Source organism: Oncorhynchus kisutch, linkage group LG5 (assembly GCF_002021735.2).
Source record: "Oncorhynchus kisutch isolate 150728-3 linkage group LG5, Okis_V2, whole genome shotgun sequence".
Classification (NCBI taxonomy): domain Eukaryota; kingdom Metazoa; phylum Chordata; class Actinopteri; order Salmoniformes; family Salmonidae; genus Oncorhynchus; species Oncorhynchus kisutch.
The window spans coordinates 36,808,835-36,831,026 of NC_034178.2; the positions used below are offsets into that span (position 1 = coordinate 36,808,835).

The following is a 22,192-nucleotide window of genomic DNA, read 5'->3' on the forward strand; positions in this document are numbered from 1 at the left end:
GGTAGTCTCACACTAACAAGACGCTTGTTTTCTGGATGGGGGCACTAGCTAACCCAGTCTTACCCAGGCATTGGTATGCAGACTGTGGTACAGGATGCCACACTAACAAGAGGATGGTTTTTGAAGGGAATTTTGCTTTTGAGATAGATGGAAGAAATTGGATGGTGTGTGACCGCATTATTAAGTAGATAGTGCATACTGACAAAGATTCTCTCACTGTTGAATAGATCTCTCTGTCTCAGCAGCATTCCTTATTTCTTCAATATCTCCATGCTCCAAGTAGGGTTTCATTTTTTTCTCCCTGCCTCGGATATATGTGTGTGTGCATGTGTAGGGATAATCCACCAGTTCCCTGTGCCCCTGAGGAAATGAAAACAGAGGGATGAGGCCAAGGGGTCATTGAGAGGGTTCTCTGGAGAAGAGAACAAGCAAACTTTAAATCAGTGAGAGGGGCCTCGGCCTGTCGAAGCGCGCTCGCGCGCGTGTGTGTGTGTGTGTTAGGAAGGTTAGCTTACTAAGGTCATTCAACTCGGGGTTGAACTTTTAAACAAATCTGACTAACAGTAAATGTAACATACCGTAAGTGGGTTTCTTTTGAACATTTACAGACAGTTTGTTGTGCATGTTTAAACGTATTGAGTGTGGACTACTGTAAACCCACACAAGGCATCTGTGTCGAAATGAAAACTGCTGAAAGTTACATTCATCAATAAGAAATAGCCCCCAGGAAGTTAAATCTAGAGAGTTAAACAGAAGAGTAAAACTGTTAAGCTTCATTATGTGGAGAGTTTGGGGTATTGTGTTTTGGGTGGAACTCCAGCAGAGAGCAGGACAGAGCTCCAGATGCTTGTTAAATGCTGCCTCACACAATATGGACGCGGTTTCTCTACTGCTATCAGGTGGTTAATAATTTTTACTTAGAGAATTCCACTGAAAACCAACCTTTTGTTTGTTTATTTACTTAATTAAATAATGTTAGTGGGATTTTCTTTACAAGATAACCCTGCACACAATGAAAGGGCAGGTGTTTAATGTTAATGATGCTGTTGAGCTAAGAATGGACCAAAATATTGGCATAAATGCATAGTCTTATATTGAAAGTGAAACTGTCTGCATCTTTAGAATAATTCCTGGTGTTTATACAACTGTAAATAATTCAACAGTTTTTTCTATTGTATAAACTCTGAATACTCAAGGGTGGCTTTTTCCTTTCTTGTATTTCAATAAGATGCTTTTTAAATGTATATGTACTACTGCAACCACATTGAATACTCTCTCTGTCTCCCTCCCTCTCTCTGTCTCCCTCCCTCTCTCTGTCTCCCTCCCTCTCTCTGTCTCTCAGCCTCCTACCAGGTGAAGCAGGGGACCTGTGAGGTGGTGGCCATCCACCGCTGCTGTAATAAGAACAAGATTGAGGAGCGCTCTCAGACCGTCAAGTGCTCCTGTTTCCCAGGCCAGGTCGCTGGCACAACCAGAGCCAGGCCGTCCTGTGTGGAAGGTAAACGTACATTGTGTGTGTGTGACCTGAAGAAGATCCTTGCAGGATTGATATGTTGTTTGTTTATCAATACAGGTACGTGGTGGAGCCTATGAGTGTGCGGGCTCTATTTATTTCATACCGGCCCTACAACCCCCTAAAGGATATGTGTGGGATCACACTTGACTACTGTGTGTGTGTTTGTGTGTGTGTCCATGTGTGCATATGGCACAGGAGGTTGGTGGCACCTTAATTGAGGAAGACGGGCTTGTGGTAACGTCTGGAACAAATATAGTGTAATGATATCGAATACATATAACACATAGTTTCCATTTGCTCTGTTCCAGCCATTATTATGAGCCGTCCTCCCCTCAGCAGCCTCCATTGGTATGTACGTGTCATTTATTTTAATTTGCATATACATGGATGTTAGCAATGTATACCAACGTAGTCTTAGAAGCTGTTCTGACAGTGTAGATCCCATCAGAGCTGTGTTTGAAGGACTTGTTGAAATATTTACCACACAGCCAGACTAAGCCACTTCCTGCATGGACAGGAAGCTGGCACACACACTAATAGTCTCACAAAGTGCTTTAGTTCTCTACTTCATGATAAAGTGGGTGTGGATTTCTCTATGGTGCAGCCTGTCCCCCATCCTGTTTATAGTAGATCATGTAACATTAAAGGCTCGGGCCACAGCAGGCTAATGCAGGTAATGGAAGATCACTCTGCAGTGTCGCCTTCCTTCTCTTATCCTCTAGAGGAATACGAAAGGAGAGGGAAATATAGCACATCTGGCAGCCTCCGAAGGTTTGGCCCAAGGCCTGAAAAAAAAAACACAATTTAAAAGGGCTCATTTAATTTGGGAAAGCATTCCATTTCACATCAATTCAGGCCTTTCGACCATACAGTATGTCAGATGGTAATAGAAAAATAATTTTCTGCTCCCTCGCACCCTGTCATATCTCTAGACTCAATATTGTTGAATCAGGTTTCCACAAATAAAACCCTTAGGAAAATAGATTACATTTCATTATAGAAAAAGATTGCGGGACAAAAGTGTGTGTTTGTGTGTGTGTATGTGAGAGAGACAGAGAGAAAGAGAGAGAGAGAGAATGATGGAGAAATGGAGCAAGAGAGTGCAAGGCGAGGAGTTATGAAGGGAATGGTGTTGTCTTAGCGACGATAGAGAGAGAAAACCCAGGAGTCATTTTGATCGACCTTGCATTGCCTGTCTATGGAGTTGAGGGTTTCCGCTCTTGAGGGAGAGACAGAGCCTCTGAGTGTCAACTGACCCTCATCAGACAGGCCTCCCCTTCTCCCTATCCCCTGGCACATATACACACACACCCTAACTCTGTCGCACAGCCAATCCAGATGAATTACCCCCCCCCTCCAGTGGGAAACAGATAGTTGTCCCATATGTGAACGGAGAGGATGAATCAAACAGAACCGAGACAGACCTGCAGGGACTGGTGAAGTAACCTCAGGCTCTAGCTTTAATGTCTCTGTTTAGCTTCTTCCATGTTTTTTTTCTCTCCAGTTCTAAGAAAGAGGTTGTTCTGCGCTGGTCAGCTCAGTTCCAGTGCAGACTGAACTTCCAGTCACATAGCTGCTTCATGTCTCAGATACAGATGTGGAGACCTTGGATGGGGGCTTTTCCATTGTACTATATATGAATAACAAGCGTATAGTAATGATGGGAGATTTTTATAGTAAAGCATCTTGCAGTAAAGTGCTGTTGTTATTTGGAAATTCTGTATTTTTTTTCTGACAAACTACTGTAACATTGTCAATGTTCAACAATACGAAACTATTGCATAGGGAACACGCTATGTACGGTCATGTGAATGCATTTTCACAGACTTTCTGCTAAAGAGTGACTAAAATGTAAATGTATCCCTTTTCCCTCACCTTAAACATATGAGGTACAGTTCCTATGACTAACCAATAGAGGGCACTGTTCAACAGCCATTTGTCTTATAAGTGCCTGCTGGTACCCAAGGCTAGTTTTCTCATGTATCTTTTTTTTTTTACCCGATGGGAAACATAATAAATATAAATAATATACATATCTTTTTAAGTATCTTAGATATTGGTTTAGAGCCAAAAATGTCATAAATGAGAATTCTGGAGAAAGCTGCAAAACCCTGAAAAAATACAAATACAGTACATTCAATACACAGAAATGCCCTTACCCCTCACTACATCCCACATGTCTAACCCTCCTAATATAAGAAATGCCCTTACCCCTCACTACATCCCACATGTCTAACCCTCCTAATATAAGAAATGCCCTTACCCCTCACTACATCCCACATGTCTAACCCTCCTAATATAAGAAATGCCCTTACCCCTCACTACATCCCACATGTCTAACCCTCCTAATATAAGAAATGCCCTTACCCCTCACTACATCCCACATGTCTAACCCTCCTAATATAAGAAATGCCCTTACCCCTCACTACATCCCACATGTCTAACCCTCCTAATATAAGAAATGCCCTTACCCCTCACTACATCCCAAATGTCTAACCCTCCTAATATAAGAAATGCCCTTACCCCTCACTACATCCCACATGTCTAACCCTCCTAATATAAGAAATGCCCTTACCCCTCACTACATCCCACATGTCTAACCCTCCTAATATAAGAAATGCCCTTACCCCTCACTACATCCCACATGTCTAACCCTCCTAATATAAGAAATGCCCTTACCCCTCACTACATCCCACATGTCTAACCCTCCTAATATAAGAAATGCCCTTACCCCTCACTACATCCCACATGTCTAACCCTCCTAATATAAGAAATGCCCTTACCCCTCACTACATCCCACATGTCTAACCCTCCTAATATAAGAAATGCCCTTACCCCTCACTACATCCCACATGTCTAACCCTCCTAATATAAGAAATGCCCTTACCCCTCACTACATCCCACATGTCTAACCCTCCTAATACACAGAAATGCCCTTACCCCTCACTACATCCCACATGTCTAACCCTCCTAATATAAGAAATGCCCTTACCCCTCACTACATCCCACATGTCTAACCCTCCTAATATAAGAAATGCCCTTACCCCTCACTACATCCCACATGTCTAACCCTCCTAATATAAGAAATGCCCTTACCCCTCACTACATCCCACATGTCTAACCCTCCTAATATAAGAAATGCCCTTACCCCTCACTACATCCCACATGTCTAACCCTCCTAATATAAGAAATGCCCTTACCCCTCACTACATCCCACATGTCTAACCCTCCTAATATAAGAAATGCCCTTACCCCTCACTACATCCCACATGTCTAACCCTCCTAATATAAGAAATGCCCTTACCCCTCACTACATCCCACATGTCTAACCCTCCTAATATAAGAAATGCCCTTACCCCTCACTACATCCCACATGTCTAACCCTCCTAATATAAGAAATGCCCTTACCCCTCACTACATCCCACATGTCTAACCCTCCTACAATAAGAAATGCCCTTACCCCTCACTACATCCCACATGTCTAACCCTCCTAATATAAGAAATGCCCTTACCCCTCACTACATCCCACATGTCTAACCCTCCTAATATAAGAAAATGCCTTAGAGAGCTATTCCACTGCGGACATAGCTATTAAACATCATTAGAGCTGTGCGAGGCACTGTGTCCTCTCAGGCAATGGACAGAGAGAGGCTCTTTCCAGTATCCTCCATTTTGTTCTGGTTTAGTCCCTCTTGGGGTACCTCTCTATATGAGAGAGCTGCCTGGACTGAAGAGGAGCCCTGAGGACTCCACTGTGCTGTTGTGTTTAACGGTGACCCTCGGGAGAGGTCAGGGGTCTCAGAGATATCCCTTTGGAGAGAGCCTTCTGGGGGCCATCTGCCCACTGAATAATGCACTGTTGTGACAATTTATAAACTGAAAAATAGCCATATGCTTTAACAGTACAGTTCTTTTTTTTTTATCCCTCAATCTCATTCCCTCCCTAAATGTATGTAGGCCTATATGGTTAGATAGATAATGACTGTAAATGTGAAAAGCAGTAAAAATATATCTTGTTTACCACAGTCACACTGTCTCCACTGGGCCTAACAGCTCAGAGTTATAAAGTATCCCAGGCAGAATGATGTCCCTACTGTCACCAGCCAGATGGCCGTCCCCTCACCTTTTAATTTAATACCAGTGATGAGTGTGGTAAGGTTTAGATGAGGGACATTATCCATTATCTGTAAAATACTGTACATCAATTTCCAACAGCTCTTCATTGCAAAGACATTCTGAAAAAGCATATTATTGAGACAGGTGTGATGAGTCACAGCACCCAAAAATGGAGCACACCATTCATCACACCTCTCTCGATAAATATGCATTTTGAAAATGTGTGGCTGTACAGAATTTTGGTCAATTTTGATCAAAAGTGTAGTTACGGCGGTTTGCCTTTGTAGGGCAGAATGTTGTGCTCCATTACCGGGTATCATTAAGCCAGCTTGTTAAAGACCAACGGCTGACATTTTCCTGTCTCACTGTATCAGAATCTCACACTTTCTTCATCTCCTCTTTTCTTCTCTTCTTCGGTTCATCTTGAAGCACATTCCCTTCAGGCTTTATATGGGAATTACTGGAGACTGTCTTTAGCTGTGTGTTGGTTAATAAAGGCGGTGTTGGAGTTGGAAGCAGAGAGTGGAACGCCCACTTATGACTTCCTTCTTGCTGGGCAGCTCTTAGATCCAGTCTATGGGGTTGAATTCATAACGACCAATAAGCAGAGGTCAAGAAGATCACTTCCATTTATCAGGACACACCGTGGGGATGTCCACGTGGAGAAATTGGCGGTCGGTGCCAGCACTGGATTATACTGCATTATTATACAACATTAACCCGTGTCAAAGTCAGCTTTACCAGCGTGAGTCAATATGGGTGTAAATCAAGCCATTTCATTCTAACAGAACGGCGTGAATGGATTTAGATTGTTATCGCTGAGTTTGGCTTCCGATGGCGGAGAACTCGTCTTAAGGCGCTGTGTTTTTGAACCCTCCACCGGTGGGGGGTTAATTCACTTGTATTGGCTGTGTGACAGGGTTAGAGTTGTGTGTATGTGTTTGTGTGCGTGTGTGTGCACATATGTGTGTGTGTGTGATAATGTGAATGTAGATTTGAGCAAGTATCTACAGTACCCATCAAGTTTGGACACACCTACTCATTCCAGGGTTTTATTTTTTTTATTTTTTTACTATTTACTTTTCTCTACATTGTAGAATAATAGTGAAGACATCAAAACTATGAACTAACACATATGGAATCATGTAGTAACCAAAAAAGTGTTAAACAAATGTAAAACATATTTTCAATTTGAGGTTCAACAAAGCAGCCAGCCTTTGCGTTGATGACAGCTTTGCACACTCTTGGCATTCTCTCAACCAGCTTCATGAGGTAGTCACCTGGAATGCATTTCAAATAACAGCTGTGCCTTCTTAAAAGTTAATTTGTTGAATTTCTTTCCTTAATGCGTTTGAGACAATCAGTTGAGTTGTGACAAGGTAAGGTTGGTATACAGAAGATAGCCCTATTTGGTAAAAGACCAAGTCCATATTATGGCAAGAACAGCTCAAATAAGCAAAGAGAAACAACAGTCCATCATTACTTTAAGACATGAAGGTCAGTCAATGTGGAAAATGTTAAGAACTTTGCAAGTTTCTTCAAGTGCAGTCACAAAAACCATTAAGCGCTATGATGAACTGGCTCTCATGAGGACCGCCATAGGAAAGGAAGACTCAGAGTTACTTCTGCTGCAGAGGATAAGTTCATTAGAGTTACCAGCCTCAGAAATTTCAGCCCAAATAAATGCTTTACAGGGTTCAAGTAACGGACACATCTCAACATCAACTTTTCAGAGGAGACTGTGTGAATCAGGCCGTAATGGGTGAGATGCGGCAAAGAAACCACTACTAAAGGACACCAAGAAGAAGAAGAGTCACGAGCAATGGCCATTAGACCGGTGGAAATCTGCCCTTTGGTCTGGAGTCCAAATTTGAGATTTTTGCTTTCAACCGCCATGTCTTTGGGAGACGCAGAGTAGGTGAACAGATGATCTTCGCATGTGTGGTTCCCACCGTGAAGCATGGAGGAGGAGGTGTGGTGGTGTGGGGGTACTTTGCTGGTGACACTGTCAGTGATTTATTTAGAATTCAAGGCATACCTAACCTCCATGACTACCACAACATTCTGCAGTGAAATGCCATCCCCTCTGGTTTGCACTTAGTGGGATTGTCATTGTTTTTCAACAGGACAATGACCCAACACACCTCCAGGCTGTGTTAGGGCTATTTGACCAAGAAGGAGAGTGATAGAGTGCTGCATCAGATGACCTGGCCTCCACAATCACCCGACCTCAACCCAATTGAGATGGTCAGGAATGAGATGGGCCGCAGAGTGAAGGAAAAGCAGCCAACAAGTGCTCAGCATATGTGGGAACTCCTTCAAAACTGTTGGAAAAGCATTCCAGGGGAAGCTGGTGAAGAGAATGCCAAGAGTGTGCAAAGAAAGCTGTCATTAAGGCAAAGGGAGGCTACTTTGAAGGATATAAAATATATATATTTTGATTTTTTTTAACACTTTTTTGGTTACGACAGGATTCCATATGTGTTATTTCATAGTTTTGATGTATTCACTATTATTCTACAATGTAGAAATAGTAAAAATAAAGGAAAACCCTTGATTAATAGGTGTGTTCAAACTTTTGACTGATACTATACTTTCTATACCTGTGTGAGGAGTTATCTTTTTCTGTGTTGTGTTTGCTGTTTTTGTTGCTTAAACAGTATGTTAAGTTCATCTTGGTATCTGGCAAGTCTATTGTTCAGGTGTCTGTGTGTGTATGTGTCTGTGTGTGTGTGTGTGTGTGTATTTGTCTGCATGCTTGGTGCGTGTGGGGCACTTGAACACAGATAGGTTTTTACTTAATCATTTCTGAAAGAGATGGATGCCCCTTTTCTGCTATGACTGTACAGAGAGTCCAGTGAATGGAACGACTCGTACGCCACAGGGGCTTCTGCTGCTGAATCCTATTTTGGAAGTCAGCCAGTTGTCTCACCCTTTCTGTCCTCCCCTGTTGAGTGGAGCAAATTAAATCCATGCCCTCCGTGTGTGCGTGCATGTGTGCGTCCGTGTGTGTTTGAGCATGCAGGTTCTCCAGATAGCCTTTAAATGATGTGTAAGGACGTAGAACCATTAGTGTTAAACTTTTACGTCCAACATGTATAGTGCCTCCCACATGCATGCAATGCTGATATACAGTACACATGGGGACTGCTCATATACAGTACACATGGGGACTGCTCATATACAGTACACATGGGGACTGCTGATATACAGTACACATGGGGACTGCTCATATACAGTACACATGGGGACTGCTCATATACAGTACACATGGGGACTGCTCATATACAGCATAGTACACATGGGGACTGCTCACATATAGTACACATGGGGACTGCTCACATACAGTACACATGGGGACTGCTCTATACAGTACACATGGGGACTGCTCATATACAGTACACATGGGGACTGCTCATATACAGTACACATGGGGACTGCTCACATACAGTACACATGGGGACTGCTCATATACAGTACACATGGGGACTGCTCATATACAGTACACATGGGGACTGCTCACATATAGGACACATGGGGACTGCTCACATACAGTACACATGGGGACTGCTCATATACAGTACACATGGGGACTGCTCTATACAGTACACATGGGGACTGCTCATATACAGTACACATGGGGACTGCTCATATACAGTACACATGGGGACTGCTCATATACAGTACACATGGGGACTGCTCATATACAGTACACATGGGGACTGCTCATATACAGTACACATGGGGACTGCTCATATACAGTACACATGGGGACTGCTCATATACAGTACACATGGGGACTGCTCATATACAGTACACATGGGGACTGCTCATATACAGTACACATGGGGACTGCTCATATACAGTACACATGGGGACTGTTCATATACAGTACACATGGGGACTGCTCACATACAGTACACATGGGGACTGCTCATATACAGTACACATGGGGACTGCTCAAATACAGTACACATGGGGACTGCTCATATACAGTACACATGGGGACTGCTCATATACAGTACACATGGGGACTGCTCAAATACAGTACACATGGGGACTGCTCAAATACAGTACACATGGGGACTGCTCATATACAGTACACATGGGGACTGCTCATATACAGCACACATGGGGACTGTTCATATACAGTACACATGGGGACTGCTCACATACAGTACACATGGGGACTGCTCATATACAGCATAGTACACATGGGGACTGCTCATATACAGTACACATGGGGACTGCTCATATACAGCATAGTACACATGGGGACTGCTCACATATAGTACACATGGGGACTGCTCACATACAGTACACATGGGGACTGCTCTATACAGTACACATGGGGACTGCTCATATACAGTACACATGGGGACTGCTCATATACAGTACACATGGGGACTGCTCACATACAGTACACATGGGGACTGCTCATATACAGTACACATGGGGACTGCTCATATACAGTACACATGGGGACTGCTCACATATAGTACACATGGGGACTGCTCACATACAGTACACATGGGGACTGCTCATATACAGTACACATGGGGACTGCTCTATACAGTACACATGGGGACTGCTCATATACAGTACACATGGGGACTGCTCATATACAGTACACATGGGGACTGCTCATATACAGTACACATGGGGACTGCTCATATACAGTACACATGGGGACTGCTCATATACAGTACACATGGGGACTGCTCATATACAGTACACATGGGGACTGCTCATATACAGTACACATGGGGACTGCTCATATACAGTACACATGGGGACTGCTCATATACAGTACACATGGGGACTGCTCATATACAGTACACATGGGGACTGTTCATATACAGTACACATGGGGACTGCTCACATACAGTACACATGGGGACTGCTCATATACAGTACACATGGGGACTGCTCAAATACAGTACACATGGGGACTGCTCATATACAGTACACATGGGGACTGCTCAAATACAGTACACATGGGGACTGCTCAAATACAGTACACATGGGGACTGCTCATATACAGTACACATGGGGACTGCTCATATACAGTACACATGGGGACTGTTCATATACAGTACACATGGGGACTGCTCACATACAGTACACATGGGGACTGCTCATATACAGCATAGTACACATGGGGACTGCTCACATATAGTACACATGGGGACTGCTCACATACAGTACACATGGGACTGCTCTATACAGTACACATGGGGACTGCTCATATACAGTACACATGGGGACTGCTCATATACAGTACACATGGGGACTGCTCATGGGGACTGCTCATATACAGTACACATGGGGACTGCTCATATACAGTACACATGGCACATGGGGACTGCTCATATACAGTACACATGGGGACTGCTCATATACAGTACACATGGGGACTGCTCATATACAGTACACATGGGGACTGCTCTATACAGTACACATGGGGACTGCTCATATACAGTACACATGGGGACTGCTCATATACAGTACACATGGGGACTGCTCACATACAGTACACATGGGGACTGCTCATATACAGTACACATGGGGACTGCTCATATACAGTACACATGGGGACTGCTCAAATACAGTACACATGGGGACTGCTCAAATACAGTACACATGGGGACTGCTCATATACAGTACACATGGGGACTGCTCATATACAGCACACATGGGGACTGTTCATATACAGTACACATGGGGACTGCTCACATACAGTACACATGGGGACTGCTCATATACAGCATAGTACACATGGGGACTGCTCATATACAGTACACATGGGGACTGCTCATATACAGCATAGTACACATGGGGACTGCTCACATATAGTACACATGGGGACTGCTCACATACAGTACACATGGGGACTGCTCTATACAGTACACATGGGGACTGCTCATATACAGTACACATGGGGACTGCTCATATACAGTACACATGGGGACTGCTCACATACAGTACACATGGGGACTGCTCATATACAGTACACATGGGGACTGCTCATATACAGTACACATGGGGACTGCTCACATATAGTACACATGGGGACTGCTCACATACAGTACACATGGGGACTGCTCATATACAGTACACATGGGGACTGCTCATATACAGTACACATGGGGACTGCTCATATACAGTACACATGGGGACTGCTCATATACAGTACACATCGGGACTGCTCATATACAGTACACATCGGGACTGCTCATATACAGTACACATGGGGACTGCTCATATACAGTACACATGGGGACTGCTCATATACAGTACACATGGGGACTGCTCATATACAGTACACATGGGGACTGCTCATATACAGTACACATGGGGACTGCTCATATACAGTACACATGGGGACTGTTCATATACAGTACACATGGGGACTGCTCACATACAGTACACATTGGGACTGCTCATATACAGTACACATGGGGACTGCTCAAATACAGTACACATGGGGACTGCTCATATACAGTACACATGGGGACTGCTCAAATACAGTACACATGGGGACTGCTCAAATACAGTACACATGGGGACTGCTCATATACAGTACACATGGGGACTGCTCATATACAGTACACATGGGGACTGTTCATATACAGTACACATGGGGACTGCTCACATACAGTACACATGGGGACTGCTCATATACAGCATAGTACACATGGGGACTGCTCACATATAGTACACATGGGGACTGCTCACATACAGTACACATGGGACTGCTCTATACAGTACACATGGGGACTGCTCATATACAGTACACATGGGGACTGTTCATATACAGTACACATGGGGACTGCTCATGGGGACTGCTCATATACAGTACACATGGGGACTGCTCATATACAGTACACATGGGGACTGCTCATATACAGTACACATGGGGACTGCTCATATACAGTACACATGGGGACTGCTCATATACAGTACACATGGGGACTGCTCATATACAGTACACATGGGGACTGTTCATATACAGTACACATGGTTACTGCTCACATACAGTACACATGGGGACTGCTCATATACAGTACACATGGGGACTGCTCAAATACAGTACACATGGGGACTGCTCAAATACAGTACACATGGGGACTGCTCATATACAGTACACATGGGGACTGCTCATATACAGTACACATGGGGACTGTTCATATACAGTACACATGGGGACTGCTCACATACAGTACACATGGGGACTGCTCATATACAGCATAGTACACATGGGGACTGCTCACATATAGTACACATGGGGACTGCTCACATACAGTACACATGGGACTGCTCTATACAGTACACATGGGGACTGCTCATATACAGTACACATGGGGACTGCTCATATACAGTACACATGGGGACTGCTCATGGGACTGCTCATATACAGTACACATGGGGACTGCTCATATACAGTACACATGGCACATGGGGACTGCTCATATACAGTACACATGGGGACTGCTCATATACAGTACACATGGGGACTGCTCATATACAGTACACATGGGGACTGCTCATATACAGCATAGTACACATGGGTCTGCTCACATATAGTACACATGGGGACTGCTCACATACAGTACACATGGGGACTGCTAACATACAGTACACATGGGGACTGCTCATATACAGTACACATGGGGACTGTTCATATATAGTACACATGGGGACTGCTCATATACAGTACACATGGGGACTGCTCATATACAGTACACATGGGGACTGCTCATATACAGTACACATGGGGACTGCTCATATTCAGTATAATACACATGGGGACTGCTCATATACAGTACACATGGGGACTGCTCATATACAGTACACATGGGGACTGCTCATATACAGTACACATGGGGACTGCTCATATACAGTACACATGGGGACTGCTCATATACAGTACACATGGGGACTGCTCATATACAGTACACATGGGGACTGCTCATATACAGTACACATGGGACTGCTCTATACAGTACACATGGGGACTGCTCACATACAGTACACATGGGGACTGCTCATATACAGCATAGTACACATGGGGACTGCTCATATACAGTACACATGGGGACTGCTCATGGGGACTGCTCATATACAGTACACATGGCACATGGGGACTGCTCATATACAGTACACATGGGGACTGCTCATATACAGTACACATGGGGACTGCTCATATACAGTACACATGGGGACTGCTCATATACAGCATAGTACACATGGGTCTGCTCACATATAGTACACATGGGGACTGCTCACATACAGTACACATGGGGACTGCTAACATACAGTACACATGGGGACTGCTCATATACAGTACACATGGGGACTGTTCATATATAGTACACATGGGGACTGCTCATATACAGTACACATGGGGACTGCTCATATACAGTACACATGGGGACTGCTCATATACAGTACACATGGGGACTGCTCATATACAGTATAATACACATGGGGACTGCTCATATACAGTACACATGGGGACTGCTCACATACAGTACACATGGGGACTGCTCATATACAGTATAATACACATGGGGACTGCTCATATACAGTACACATGGGGACTGCTCACATACAGTACACATGGGGACTGCTCACATACAGTACACATGGGGACTGCTCATATACAGTACACATGGGGACTGCTAACATACAGTACACATGGGGACTGCTCATATACAGCATAGTACACATGGGGACTGCTCACATATAGTACACATGGGGACTGCTCACATACAGTACACATGGGACTGCTCTATACAGTACACATGGGGACTGCTCATATACAGTACACATGGGGACTGCTCATATACAGTACACATGGGGACTGCTCATGCGGACTGCTCATATACAGTACACATGGGACTGCTCATATACAGTACACATGGGGACTGCTCATATACAGTACACATGGGGACTGCTCATATACAGTACACATGGGGACTGCTCATATACAGTACACATGGGGACTGCTCATATACAGTACACATGGGGACTGTTCATATACAGTACACATGGGGACTGCTCACATACAGTACACATGGGGACTGCTCATATACAGTACACATGGGGACTGCTCAAATACAGTACACATGGGGACTGCTCATATACAGTTCACATGGGGACTGCTCAAATACAGTACACATGGGGACTGCTCAAATACAGTACACATGGGGACTGCTCATATACAGTACACATGGGGACTGCTCATATACAGTACACATGGGGACTGTTCATATACAGTACACATGGGGACTGCTCACATACAGTACACATGGGGACTGCTCATATACAGCATAGTACACATGGGGACTGCTCACATATAGTACACATGGGGACTGCTCACATACAGTACACATGGGACTGCTCTATACAGTACACATGGGGACTGCTCATATACAGTACACATGGGGACTGCTCATATACAGTACACATGGGGACTGCTCATGGGGACTGCTCATATACAGTACACATGGGGACTGCTCATATACAGTACACATGGGGACTGCTCATATACAGTACACATGGGGACTGCTCATATACAGTACACATGGGGACTGCTCATATACAGCATAGTACACATGGGTCTGCTCACATATAGTACACATGGGGACTGCTCACATACAGTACACATGGGGACTGCTAACATACAGTACACATGGGGACTGCTCATATACAGTACACATGGGGACTGTTCATATATAGTACACATGGGGACTGCTCATATACAGTACACATGGGGACTGCTCATATACAGTACACATGGAGACTGCTCATATACAGTACACATGGGGACTGCTCATATTCAGTATAATACACATGGGGACTGCTCATATACAGTACACATGGGGACTGCTCATATACAGTACACATGGGGACTGCTCATATACAGTAACACATGGGGACTGCTCATATACAGTACACATGGGGACTGCTCATATACAGTACACATGGGGACTGCTCATATACAGTACACATGGGGACTGCTCATATACAGTACACATGGGACTGCTCTATACAGTACACATGGGGACTGCTCACATACAGTACACACGGGGACTGCTCATATACAGCATAGTACACATGGGGACTGCTCATATACAGTACACATGGGGACTGCTCATGGGGACTGCTCATATACAGTACACATGGCACATGGGGACTGCTCATATACAGTACACATGGGGACTGCTCATATACAGTACACATGGGGACTGCTCATATACAGTACACATGGGGACTGCTCATATACAGCATAGTACACATGGGTCTGCTCACATATAGTACACATGGGGACTGCTCACATACAGTACACATGGGGACTGCTAACATACAGTACACATGGGGACTGCTCATATACAGTACACATGGGGACTGTTCATATATAGTACACATGGGGACTGCTCATATACAGTACACATGGGGACTGCTCATATACAGTACACATGGGGACTGCTCATATACAGTACACATGGGGACTGCTCATATACAGTATAATACACATGGGGACTGCTCATATACAGTACACATGGGGACTGCTCACATACAGTACACATGGGGACTGCTCATATACAGTATAATACACATGGGGACTGCTCATATACAGTACACATGGGGACTGCTCACATACAGTACACATGGGGACTGCTCACATACAGTACACATGGGGACTGCTCATATACAGTACACATGGGGACTGCTAACATACAGTACACATGGGGACTGCTCATATACAGCATAGTACACATGGGGACTGCTCACATATAGTACACATGGGGACTGCTCACATACAGTACACATGGGACTGCTCTATACAGTACACATGGGGACTGCTCATATACAGTACACATGGGGACTGCTCATATACAGTACACATGGGGACTGCTCATGCGGACTGCTCATATACAGTACACATGGGGACTGCTCATATACAGTACACATGGGGACTGCTCATATACAGTACACATGGGGACTGCTCATATACAGTACACATGGGGACTGCTCATATACAGTACACATGGGGACTGCTCATATACAGTACACATGGGGACTGTTCATATACAGTACACATGGGGACTGCTCACATACAGTACACATGGGGACTGCTCATATACAGTACACATGGGGACTGCTCAAATACAGTACACATGGGGACTGCTCATATACAGTACACATGGGGACTGCTCAAATACAGTACACATGGGGACTGCTCAAATACAGTACACATGGGGACTGCTCATATACAGTACACATGGGGACTGCTCATATACAGTACACATGGGGACTGTTCATATACAGTACACATGGGGACTGCTCACATACAGTACACATGGGGACTGCTCATATACAGCATAGTACACATGGGGACTGCTCACATATAGTACACATGGGGACTGCTCACATACAGTACACATGGGACTGCTCTATACAGTACACATGGGGACTGCTCATATACAGTACACATGGGGACTGCTCATATACAGTACACATGGGGACTGCTCATGGGGACTGCTCATATACAGTACACATGGGGACTGCTCATATACAGTACACATGGGGACTGCTCATATACAGTACACATGGGGACTGCTCATATACAGTACACATGGGGACTGCTCATATACAGCATAGTACACATGGGTCTGCTCACATATAGTACACATGGGGACTGCTCACATACAGTACACATGGGGACTGCTAACATACAGTACACATGGGGACTGCTCATATACAGTACACATGGGGACTGTTCATATATAGTACACATGGGGACTGCTCATATACAGTACACATGGGGACTGCTCATATACAGTACACATGGAGACTGCTCATATACAGTACACATGGGGACTGCTCATATTCAGTATAATACACATGGGGACTGCTCATATACAGTACACATGGGGACTGCTCATATACAGTACACATGGGGACTGCTCATATACAGTACACATGGGGACTGCTCATATACAGTACACATGGGGACTGCTCATATACAGTACACATGGGGACTGCTCATATACAGTACACATGGGGACTGCTCATATACAGTACACATGGGACTGCTCTATACAGTACACATGGGGACTGCTCACATACAGTACACATGGGGACTGCTCATATACAGCATAGTACACATGGGGACTGCTCATATACAGTACACATGGGGACTGCTCATGGGGACTGCTCATATACAGTACACATGGCACATGGGGACTGCTCATATACAGTACACATGGGGACTGCTCATATACAGTACACATGGGGACTGCTCATATACAGTACACATGGGGACTGCTCATATACAGCATAGTACACATGGGTCTGCTCACATATAGTACACATGGGGACTGCTCACATACAGTACACATGGGGACTGCTAACATACAGTACACATGGGGACTGCTCATATACAGTACACATGGGGACTGTTCATATATAGTACACATGGGGACTGCTCATATACAGTACACATGGGGACTGCTCATATACAGTACACATGGGGACTGCTCATATACAGTACACATGGGGACTGCTCATATACAGTATAATACACATGGGGACTGCTCATATACAGTACACATGGGGACTGCTCACATACAGTACACATGGGGACTGCTCATATACAGTATAATACACATGGGGACTGCTCATATACAGTACACATGGGGACTGCTCACATACAGTACACATGGGGACTGCTCACATACAGTACACATGGGGACTGCTCATATACAGTACACATGGGGCTGTTCATATATAATACACATGGGGACTGCTCATATACAGTACACATGGGGACTGCTCACATACCGTACACATGGGGACTGCTCACATACAGTACACATGGGGACTGCTCATATACAGTACACATGGGGACTGCTAACATACAGTACACATGGGGACTGCTCATATACAGTACACATGGGGCTGTTCATAAATAATACACATGGGGACTGCTCATATATAGTACACATGGGGACTGCTCATATACAGTACACATGGGGACTGCTCATATACAGTACACATGGGGACTGCTCATATACAGTACACATGGGGACTGCTGGTATAAATGAGCTGTCAGCTAAATGTGGTGCAACACATCACTTCTCATATTCTGAGATTTATGATTTGTTGTACATTGTTCCTACCAAATAAACATAATAGACAAATAAAACATGTGAACCCCCTGTCCTCCCACAAAAATACACACACACACACACACACGCACCCACACGCACGCGCACCCACCCACCCACCCACCCACCCACACACACACACACACACACACACACACACACACACACACACACACACACACACACACACACACACACACACACACACACACACACACACACACACACACACACACACACACACACACACACACACACACACACACACACACACACACACACACACACATCTACCCCCTGCTGCCACATACTCCCCAGAACCTATGATGATTTATACACATGCATAATATCACATAGTTGTATTCACAGTGAGTTCAACCCCAGCCTTTGTTAAGTACTATTTGATGAACACCCTAAAAGCCTCATGCTTGGTTGCGTTTTGTATTATGCCTTTGTAGTCCAATGGGAGCAAAATTAGTCATTGTAGCCCACAAAAAAATACATACAGTAATCTGACTTGTCTGCTGTTATGTTTACAAGATATGTAGGGAGAGGTTGCATAACTCGAATTGAAGTTGAATTCTTAATTATCTATTGCTATTTGTATTTTTACATTAATCAGGTCACGTAGCCTACATTAGCGTTGAATGTAACAGAATCATAATATATTATGTCATGTTTTGTTTGTGGTGAAAACTAATTATCACGCATTAGACCTGGAACACAGACGGAAACAGACCTGCTAGCAGCAGATGGGCCACTGTTTTTCATCCATTATTTCACCAATAAAGACCTTTTAGCAGCTAGCAGACAGGAATGAGACTATATGAGTGTGTGTGTGTGTGTGTGTGTGTACCTGCAGAGATCAATGTTGTGTGGGACACTCATTTTGTGGCTGTTAACATGTTGTTAGCACAGTATAACACAAACACATATAAGTTAGGATAGTTTACTCTACGTTGCCATGGGTGACCACAGTGCAGGACTTTCCGTAGGAGAACAGAAAAGAGCAGCTGCAGTTTCATCTTTGTCCACATGATGTCAGAAACATTTCAACACCAACGGTGGCAGGATTCATGGAAACAAAAAGGAACAAAGGAAAACTGTGGTACCATCCAGTTCTGGGTGCTAACGTACACACACACACACACACACACACACACACACACACACACACACACACACACACACACACACACACACACACACACACACACACACACACACACACACACACACACACACACACACACACACACACACACACACACTTAACCTGATGTTTAGACAGGCAGTGTATTCAAAGATGGATTGAATCTGCTGTGACCTGTGACGTGTCAGTGCTGTGGTGGATGGACATCATCTCTGTCTAATCCTCTAGCCAGCCTTTAGGCATGGCTCCCATACATACCTTGTTTAGAATCACCCCCTGAGACCAGCAACACAGACAGGGTTTGGGGAAGTCAACACTAATTTGCTCCCTATCATGGCATTAACAGAAGTCTCCATTAACAATATAATTTGATTTACTTAATAACAACTGCTCTCAACAGACATACTGAGACTTCTTGAAAAGGTCTAGACTCATTTCTGAGTGAAGCGTCAGCAGTCAGTTGTTTAAATGACACGTGGAGTATGGCTTCTGGATGGTAACTAGCTATAGTAGTCAGATGCTTAATGGCACATTTAGTATGGCTTCTAAATCAAATCAAATGTCTTTATAAAGCCCTTCTTACATCAGCTGATATCTCAAAGTGCTGTACAGAAACCCAGCCTAAAACCCCAAACAGCAAGCAATGCAGGTGTAGAAGCACAGTGGCTTGGAAAAACTCCCCAGACAGGACAAAACCTAGGAAGAAACCTAGAGAGGAACCAGGCTATGAGGGGTGGCCAGTCCTCTTCTGGCTGTGCCGGGTGGAGATTATAACAGAACATGGCCAAGATGTTCAAATGTTTATAAATTACTAGCATGGTCAAATAATAATAATCACAGTAGTTGTCGAGGGTGCAACAAGTCAGCACCTCAGGAGTAAATGTCAGTTGGCTTTTCATAGCCAATCATTGAGAGTATCTCTACCGCTCTTGCTGTCTCTAGAGAGTTGAAAACAGCAGGTCTGGGACAGGTAGCACATCCTGTGAACAGGTCAGGGTTACATAGCCGCAGGCAGAACAGTTAAAACTGGAGCAGCAGCATGGCCAGGTGGACTGGGGACAGCAAGGAGTCATCATGCCAAGTAGTCCTGAGGCATGGTCCTAGGGCTCAGATCCTCCGAGAGAGAGAAAGAAAAAAAGAGAGAAAGAGAGAATTAGAGAGAGCATACTTAAATTCACACAGGACACTGGATAAGGAGAAATACTCCAGATATAACAGAATAAACCTAGCCCCCTGACACATAAACTACTGCAGCATAAATACTGGAGGCTGAGACAGAAGGGGTCAGGAGACATTCTGGCCCCATTCGATGATACCCCCGGACAGGGCCAAACAGGCAGGATATAACTCCACCCACTTTGCCAAAGTACAGCCCCCACACCACTAGAGGGATATCTTCAACCACCAACTTACCATCTTGAGACAAGGCCGAGTGTAGCCCACAAAGATCTCCGCCACGGCACAACCCAGGGGGGGGGGGGGGGGGGGGCGCCAAACCACTCTAGATGGTAAATAGCTACAGTAGCGACACACTGCTCTGCTCTCTGTGAATTAATGGTGGTAATTCTGTCGATAGACTATCAGACTAATCACTGACTGCTGACGGAGAGAGATGGATCTCAGTTATACCCATCTGTCTCTGGGAGAAGAGATTCTGAGAAACGTGGTTCTTATTTCCAGACATAGATCTCAAACTAAGTTGCTTTTCTGGCATACATCACTGACATGATACATGGATGAGTAAGTGCAGTGCACCTTACATGGTAGCCTATGATGAACCGAAAGGTTATTTGACCCTGCTTGTCATCTACAGTATGAACATTAGAACATCTTGAATAACAATATAGCCTTAATGGCCATGTACTCTTATCATGTCTACTGGGCTCAACCAGAAGAAGACTGGCTCACCCCTCAAAGCCCGATTCCTCTCTAGGTTTCTTCCTAGGTTCCTGTCTTTCTAGGGAGTGTTTTCTATCCACTGTGCTTCTACTTCATCTGCATGGCTTGATCTTCTGGGTTTTAGGCTGTGTTTCTGTATGAGCACTTTGTGACAACTGCTGATGTAAAAACAGGCTATATAAATACTCGACTAGTCCATGTCGGCACCTCTCAGGAATTCCCTTTATTACCGTAGTTCGTCAGCGCTCCTCTAGGTATTCTGTTGTTGCTATCCATCCAACAGCCCTTGGCCATGCCATGACATCATAAGCTATTAGCCACTCCCGTCCA

At 44.5% G+C, this 22,192-nt stretch overlaps 1 protein-coding gene across 1 annotated transcript in view; it reads left to right on the forward strand.

Moving 5' to 3' along the window:
• The window catches only part of LOC109890190 (chemokine-like protein TAFA-4), a 60,712-nt gene that overhangs the window by 33,008 nt on the left and 5,512 nt on the right, over positions 1 to 22,192 (forward strand). The window contains exon 4 of the mRNA XM_020482165.2: positions 1,343 to 1,498. Within this exon, the coding sequence (XP_020337754.1) occupies positions 1,343 to 1,498 (156 nt within the window). The remainder of the gene's footprint in view (positions 1 to 1,342; positions 1,499 to 22,192) is intronic.